This window comes from Mytilus trossulus, chromosome 6 (assembly GCF_036588685.1).
Source record: "Mytilus trossulus isolate FHL-02 chromosome 6, PNRI_Mtr1.1.1.hap1, whole genome shotgun sequence".
NCBI classification, from domain to species: Eukaryota; Metazoa; Mollusca; class Bivalvia; order Mytilida; family Mytilidae; genus Mytilus; species Mytilus trossulus.
Genome location: NC_086378.1, coordinates 1182390 through 1191115, shown reverse-complemented (window position 1 = coordinate 1191115; position 8726 = coordinate 1182390). Strand labels below are relative to the sequence as shown.

Below are 8726 nucleotides of genomic sequence, written 5' to 3'. Positions count from 1 at the left end.
AGTCATTTACCAGATTTTAAGTTGATGTGTCATGCATAATTACTGAGAAATGACCTGAAACTTAACCCACTAACCAAACAAAAGCATAGTACTTTTGCCGATAAATTGTAAAGATTACTAAAAATGCACATATAAAATAGAAAAGAACAGGACATGTATTTAATAGATTAAGACCATTAAAATGTACTATTACACCACTGTCCCAGATAAGGGAAAGTTTGGTGCCAGCAAACTAGTTTTACCCTGTCATATTCTATGAGAGCTTATCATATATAAGGAGCCTGTAACTAAGTGTTTTTCATTTGTAGCTGTTTATTATACCTGTATTTCTTTCATTGTTCTGTACATGCACATACATAAAATCTGCAGGCAATTAGTTTTCTTGTTCATGTTGCTTCAATTTTTTTACATTTGTTATTTTAATGCCTTTAACATCTGACTTTGCAGTAAGGGTGTTTCTCATTGTTGAAGGCTGTATAGCAACCTGCAGTTGTTAACTTCTATTTCATTTGGTGTCTGTTGAAGAGTTGTCTCATTGACAATCATACCATATCTTCTTATCTCTTATATATTCAATCAGAAAGAAACAACAATTATGAATAAACTTTACCTAACAGAAGGCCGTGTTGAGAATTGTCTCATTGGCAATCATACCACATCTTCTTTTTTTATATATAGGATTATAGAGAAGGCAATGGTCTGCTGAAAAGGGACAGTCAATATAACCATGATATATGCATACATGTATATATACTTTTACCGGGTGCACTTGAGTCATTTTCAACATAGTATTCATTGAATAATAATACATAGCTACTATTTTGTTGAGTGTATTTTCTGTGGTATATTATTAAGGTCTTTCCTTTTACAAAAGGGAAAGACCTTACTGTATTTCTTCTGTTTATTATTATTATTCTTCCGCCAAACTTTGACAAATTTATCCGCGTTAACCGTAAGACGTGTCGCTTTCATATTCACACTTTGTATCGGTGTCATGAATACCTATCCTGAACTCACCCTGTGAGTCGAAATATTTTGTCGGTTCGGAGTAATCCCTCCGAAACCCAAAAACCTTGTTATCGTTCCAACACCGTAACCGTAATAGGTAGAAAAAAAAAACAAAGGGTGAAATTTATTCAGGAACAGACCCCGGTTCTTCGTTACATTTGGATCGAAAAGATTCAACAACTCATTAGTAGGGTTATGCCCCTATGAAAATTAACCGGTGTCGGTTGACCACCAAAACTCAGAAACCGTAAGTCGTAGACACCTAGGATCTTCACCATTCATCATCAATTCATGTATCTTTGAAAAATACCTCAAGGTCAAATGTGTATGTTGACCTTGACCTTTGACCTAACATCTTGTTATGGGATAATCTCAGAAACCATTATACTTACACAAGTTTGAAATAGTGGAAAATGTTTGGGTCATTATGGCGCAACTTTGTTACATTTTGACCAAAGAGATTTGACCTTTCTATAAGGGGCATAACCCCTGTTTTAGGTTTCTGAAAAGACAAAATCAGCTTTTACTATATAACCAAAGGTCCTAGACCCTTGGGGTCTTCAGTAATGGCATGAGGGACCAAAGACCTTGACAAAGGTCAAAAAGTCAAAGGTCAAGGTCATGTCCCAGATAGCGAATTTAGTGTTTTTAACCTTATATAAAGGATTTTTAGTGTGTTTTCGAGCTTTTTAAGGTTGACCTTGACCTTTTAAATACTCTACGTCTGTTGGAACATGTATTTTACATTACAAAAGGAAAGACCTCTCAATTGTTCAAGAACAATTGACAGTTTAATTTTATTTTATTATTTTTATTAACACTTGTTACATATCTTTTACTGCGTGTGTATTGCATATGTTATTGTTTATAATAATATTGTCTGTATCATATGCCCTCCTGGGGCCCTAATTTGGTAAATAAAAATATTCTTTTCTATTCTATACTGTCAGTAATGAATAAATTAAAAAATAACCAGAAATAAATTGTAGCTTTATTTATCCAACCATTGTTCTTTTCCTTCCACGAAGTCTAACTTCATCTAATTTGGCAACAACTTCAGTTGAACTTTTTAAGTTGTATTTTTTGTATGTGTCAAGAATTGTCTGAAAAAAATCTTCTGTATTTGGATGCGTACTTGAAATGGCTCTTTCTAGTACATATAAATCTACTCCTTTCTCCTCAGCAAAATTTTCAAAATGGCTGAGACCAAAATCTATGATAACAACATCTAATCCAGCAGGGTTTCCTCTTAGAAGCATGTTTGAGGTTGTCAAGTCACCATGTACAATGTTATTTGAATGCATTATTCCTAAAATTTCTCCAACTTTCACTCCTAAAGGTTTAAGGATATTATTTGCGGTTTCACTGTTTTCATTAGCTTGAACATGTTGAATATACTCTCTAACAGTTTGTGCATCTTCAATTTCTTCCATGTAAATACTGGAATTTTCCATGTTTGTAAAATAAACAGTTGGTGTGCAAATGCCTGAAATTAAAAATAACAATATTTTTACATGTACAGTGTTAATATACATTACTTTCTGCAACAAAATCTTTTCCAACTACATATACTTATCTGCGGGCTTATATTCATATATATTGTTTATGTGTCTATTGGACAAGTTGGAATTGTCTAACAATATTTGAAAAAACTTTGAATAACAAATGAATAAAGTTTTACTAGTCTGGGGCATCTGTAACCGACAGTGCAGGCTAATCATGATGACTTCTTGTCTCTGATGCATAAATATTTTTTATTATTAGTTGTTTTCGTTAACTAGCTAAAAGTTATAGCAAGTACTCTGGAATCATAGGCAATATAAGAAAGGTGTACTTTATATATACATAAGTGGTCTCTAAACACATTAACTCCAAATGGAGCTTTCATTTAATAGTAGAAGCCATATTAACTATGTGTATCAGTGAGAAAAATGTAAAAGCATAAAAATATAGATATAACACAAAATAAGTCAACATTGAAATACAGAAATGCATTTCAAATTATGTCAACAGGTCAAAATAACACAAAGTATGATTTCGAGAGTATAAGAATATAGTATATATACCAATACACATAATTAACAGTGCCTGGTGATGTTTAATAGCCTTTACTCTGTTAATTATGTGTATTGGTATATATACTTTATTCTTATACTCTCGAAATCATACTTTGTGTTATTTTGACCTGTTGACATAATTTGAAATGCATTTCTGTATTTCAATGTTGACTTATTTTGTGTTATATCTTCTCTCACTGTTTTAAATATGTACCCCCTTAGTTCAGTATTTAGTATGACAATAAATTTTCACTTCTGTACTCTTACTGTGAACAACAAATTCATAAATTCAGTAATAAAAGATTACCTTACTGGCATGACTGGTCTTCTAACAACAAAAATATTACATTTAAATTTCATGTAAACTTATTTTTATTATGTAAGTTTAACACCATCTTGCATGTGAAAAAAAAAAAAAAAAAAAAAATAGCAAAATCAACTAGAGGCTCTAAAGAGCCTGTGTCGCTCACCTTGGTCTATGTGCATATTAAACAAAGGACACAAATGGATTCATGACAAAATTGTATTTTGGTGATGGTGATGTGTTTGAAGTTCCTACTTTACTGAACGATTTTGCTTCTTACAATTATATCTATCATGAACTTTGCCCATTAGTAACAGAGAACTATATTTGGTAAAAATTTACATAAATTTACCAAATTAATGAAAATTGTTAAAAATTGACTATAAAGGGCAATAACTCCTTAAGGGGTCAATTGACCATTTAGGTCATGTTGACTTATTTGTAGATCTTACTTTGCTGAACATTATTGCTGTTTACAGTTTATCGCTATCTATAATAGTATTCAAGATAACCAAAAACGGCAAAATTTCTTTAAAAATTACCAATTGGAGGGCAGCAACCCAACAACCAGTTGTCCAATTCATCTGAAAAATTCAGGGCAGATAGATATTGACTTGATTAACAATTTAACTTCTTGTCAGATTTGCTCTAGATGCTTTGGTTTCATAGTTATAAGCAAAAAACTGTATTTTACCCCTATGTTCTATTTTTAGCCGTGGCGGCCATCTTGGTTGAATGGCCAGGTCATCGGACACATTTTTCAAACTAGATACCCCAAAGATGATTGTGGCCTAGTAGTTTCAGTGGAGATTTTGTAAAAGATTAATTAGATTTATAAAAATTGTTAAAGATTGACTATAAAGGGCAATAACTCCTTAAGGGGTCAATTGACCATTTAGGTCATGTTGACTTATTTGTAGATCTTACTTTGCTGAACATTATTGCTGTTTACAGTTTATCGCTATCTATAATAGTATTCAAGATAACCAAAAACGGCAAAATTTCTTTAAAAATTACCAATTGGAGGGCAGCAACCCAACAACCAGTTGTCCAATTCATCTGAAAAATTCAGGGCAGATAGATATTGACTTGATTAACAATTTAACTTCTTGTCAGATTTGCTCTAGATGCTTTGGTTTCATAGTTATAAGCAAAAAACTGTATTTTACCCCTATGTTCTATTTTTAGCCGTGGCGGCCATCTTGGTTGAATGGCCAGGTCATCGGACACATTTTTCAAACTAGATACCCCAAAGATGATTGTGGCCTAGTAGTTTCAGTGGAGATTTTGTAAAAGATTAATTAGATTTATAAAAATTGTTAAAGATTGACTATAAAGGGCAATAACTCCTTAAGGGGTCAATTGACCATTTAGGTCATGTTGACTTATTTGTAGATCTTACTTTGCTGAACATTATTGCTGTTTACAGTTTATCGCTATCTATAATAGTATTCAAGATAACCAAAAACGGCAAAATTTCTTTAAAAATTACCAATTGGAGGGCAGCAACCCAACAACCAGTTGTCCAATTCATCTGAAAAATTCAGGGCAGATAGATATTGACTTGATTAACAATTTAACTTCTTGTCAGATTTGCTCTAGATGCTTTGGTTTCATAGTTATAAGCAAAAAACTGTATTTTACCCCTATGTTCTATTTTTAGCCGTGGCGGCCATCTTGGTTGAATGGCCAGGTCATCGGACACATTTTTCAAACTAGATACCCCAAAGATGATTGTGGCCTAGTAGTTTCAGTGGAGATTTTGTAAAAGATTAATTAGATTTATAAAAATTGTTAAAGATTGACTATAAAGGGCAATAACTCCTTAAGGGGTCAATTGACCATTTAGGTCATGTTGACTTATTTGTAGATCTTACTTTGCTGAACATTATTGCTGTTTACAATTTATCTCTATCTATAATAATATTCAAGATAATAACCAAAAACAGCAAAATATCCTCAAAATTACCAATTCTGGGGCAGCAACCCAACAACCGATTGACCGATTCATCTGAAAATTTCAGGGCAGATAGTTCTTGACCTGATAAACATTTTTATCCCTGTCAGATTTTCTCATAATGCTTTGGTTTTTGAGTTATAAGCCAAAAACTGCATTTTACCCCTATGTTCTATTTTTAGCAGTGGCGGCCATCTTGGTTGGTTGACCAGGTCACGCCACACATTTTTTAAACTAGATACCCCAAAAATGATTGTGGCCAAGTTTGGATTAATTTGGCCCAGTAGTTTCAGAGGAGAAGATTTTTGTAAAAGATTACTTTAATTTACGAAAAATGGTTAAAAATTGACTATAAAGGGCAATAACTCCTAAACGGGTCAACTGACCATTTCAGTCATGTTGACTTATTTGTAGATCTTACTTTGCTGAACATTATTGCTGTTTACAGTTTATCTCTAACTATAATAATATTCAAGATAATAACCAAAAACAGCAAAATTTCTTCAAAATTACCAATTCAGGGGCAGCAACCCAACAACCTTTTGACCGATTCATCTGAAAATTTCAGGGCAGATAGATCTTGACCTGATAAACATTTTTACCCCATGTCAGATTTGCTCTAAATGCTTTGGTTTTTGAGTTATTAGCCAAAAACTGCATTTTACCCCTATGTTCTATTTTTAGCAGTGGCGGCCATCTTGGTTGGTTGACCGGGTCACGCCACACATTTTTTAAACTAGATACCCCAATGATGATTGTGGCCAAGTTTGGTTTGATTTGGCCCAGTAGTTTCAGAGGAGAAGATTTTTGTAAAAGTTAACGACGACGGAAGACGACAGACGACGGACGCAAAGTGATGGGAAAAGCTCACTTGGCCCTTCGGGCCAGGTGAGCTAATAAAAAGCAAATGTAAATTTGGAAATATATGCATTATAGGGACAGAAGAATTCGGTCTAGTCTTGTCCCAGGTTAGAATTACTTTTAGTAAAATTATGAATTATATGTAAATGTATTATTATCATGATTATAGCATCAGGGATCAGATGGTATTGGGATCGTTCGCCCTAATAACATGTTCGCCCTGTGTACGTTCGCCCTGAGTTCGTTCGTCCAGAGAGTCTGTTCGCCCTACTAAAAAATATTGATATTCAGGGCATTGAAGTTGAAAAAACTTATTTAGATATTTCTATGGTATATATTCTTGAGATTTATGGAAACAGGGAAATATTTAAAAGTTTATGGCTTGTTTAGGATCGTTAATTGTTCCATGACAAAATAATTTGGATCACTGATTATTGTGATACTTGTCTTTTGATGGATTATTACTGTGCCTATCCATTAAGCTTTGTGGTAGTGAATTACCTATTGCCTGACCAGTTTAAAAAATTGTCAATACAATTTGTCCATTTAAATTGTACAATAGGTATTGTGAGAGCTATTATCTACAGGTGGTCATTTAACTACCTGTAGATTTATTTACCTGGTTTGTTTTTGACAGAGCTAATTTAAATGAATGATACATGTAGCTAGCTTGCTTTCCTCATGTTTAATGTCCTGAATGAACTAATCTATTTAGGTATGGGACATTTTACATTAATTACAATATTTGTTCTTTTTAATAAAGATATTTATTGTAAATTTATTCATTTTGCTTACAATAAAAAATAAATCATTGCTGGTATATCCCACTTTCATAATGAAGAATAAAGCATTGAAATTTCTATTCACTAAGCCATTTGTACTTTTTTTGATATATTGAAAATAAATTCTTAACAGTAATTCCAATTGAAGTAGATCCTGAATATTAAATGAAACTCAGCATCACTACTATTCCATTTCAGGAATCTTAATATAACATGAAAATATATCCCATTAGAAAACACTACGCCACACATAACATAATTCATCTTGTAGAATTATTCACAAATAGATGGGCTTATATCCAAAAAATCCATTTCACAAACACTTTAATTCCATTCAGGAATCAAAAACTTAAAATACATCCCACATTAAAAACACCATGAAGCAAACATATATCTCCTTTTTTATAAACTAAATCCATTGATTGAAATTTCCATCTTGACTATTTAGAGACACAAAAAGAAATGGCTTAAAATGTCCCATATCTAAATAGAATAGTCTATTCAGGACATTGGTCATGATGCATGAGGAAAGCAAGCTAGCTATGTCATATAAATTTTACCTTTTAGAAATAGTGAAGATTTTTTTACTGGGTATTTAAATGACCACCTGTTGATGAGCTCTCACAATACCTATTGTACAATTTAAATGGACAAATTATGTTGACAATTTTTTATTCTGGTCAGGCAATAGGTATTTAAATACCTCAAAGGTGATAGGATAATGACAGTAATAAAAATCAAACGTTTTGTTTTGATAAAATATTCAGCTTGATAATGAAATTAATCAACACAATGGTGTTCGAACTGTAAATCATGAAACGGATTTACAAGTTCGTTATTATACTCGGAGACAGTCCTAGTCTCAGTTATACTGCATACATTCATGATTGACTGAATACAATTATGTTGTTAACAAATATCAATAAAGAGAAATACATTGTATACCAATTCTACTCTGTAAAAGAGAACATGATGAAATGATTGCGGCAATATAAATATTCTGTCAATTTGTTAACAAAATTTAACATACATGACATATTTTGTTCAAATGCTTAAAATTATGCGACTAAACAACAAATAGAAAAAAATAAAAATCTTGGCGAATGGACCCTGGGCGAACAGGTATCAGGGCGAACATGTAGTATGGCGAATGTGAATCAGGGCTAACGGACCCAGATTCGGATCAGACCATCCCAACCCAACCCAATAATGTGCCTTATAGTTATTTGAAATCTGTGCAAATTGAACTATTGCGGTCATACAACAATATTTTTTCCATTATGGCGATAGACATTTGTATTCTGACTTCAACTTTTTATGGGACCTTTGAGATGTCCAATAACGGCGTAAAAAATCGTGATTCCCACTGGTCACCAAAAATAAAACATCAATTTGTCCTCAATGAAAATATATTACCATTCATTCGACATCTCAACAGTGCTCGTACTTCTGATTTAATTCGATGGGCTGTCAAAGACTTGTCTAGTGAAGGATGGCGGTAACATTTTGTAAACCTTTCCTTGATAATACAGGGGTTTCCATAAAATGTTGATTTATATAATTTGGCTTCTGCTCCTTGCTTCATCAACACGGGCATTGTAGCAATACTATTTCTTGATTCATCTTCCATACTCCGATGATGTTCCTTAAAGTGACAGCGCTACTTTTTCTCTGGAAATATCGGCCAAGTGTTTGCGTTTGATAATTTTTATTTTTTAATCAATGTGAATTTGGTGCTTGATAGTTATGATATATTT

At 32.7% G+C, this 8726-nt stretch overlaps 1 protein-coding gene across 1 annotated transcript; it reads right to left on the bottom strand.

Annotated features, from left to right (window-relative positions):
• Window positions 1–1981: 1981 nt before the first annotated feature.
• Window positions 1982–8680, bottom strand: LOC134720554 (EKC/KEOPS complex subunit Tp53rkb-like). The gene is made up of 2 exons (XM_063582877.1): window positions 8386–8680; window positions 1982–2494 (listed from the first exon to the last, which is right to left on the bottom strand). The coding sequence occupies exons 1-2, from the start codon at window positions 8597–8599 to the stop codon at window positions 2004–2006; spliced, it is 705 nt and encodes a 234-aa protein (XP_063438947.1). The 5' UTR covers window positions 8600–8680; the 3' UTR covers window positions 1982–2003.
• Between the last annotated feature and the right edge of the window lie 46 nt (window positions 8681–8726).

What these genes read in the sequence shown, in the direction of transcription:
- LOC134720554 (XM_063582877.1), bottom strand. Translation starts at nt 8,599, where the DNA reads ATGGAAGATGAATCAAGAAATAGTATTGCTACAATGCCCGTGTTGATG. An exon ending in GTTGAGATGTCGAATGAATG is followed by an intron (nt 2,495 to 8,385) that starts GTAATATATTTT and finishes TTTTAATTTCAG; the next exon opens with GCATTTGCACACCAACTGTT.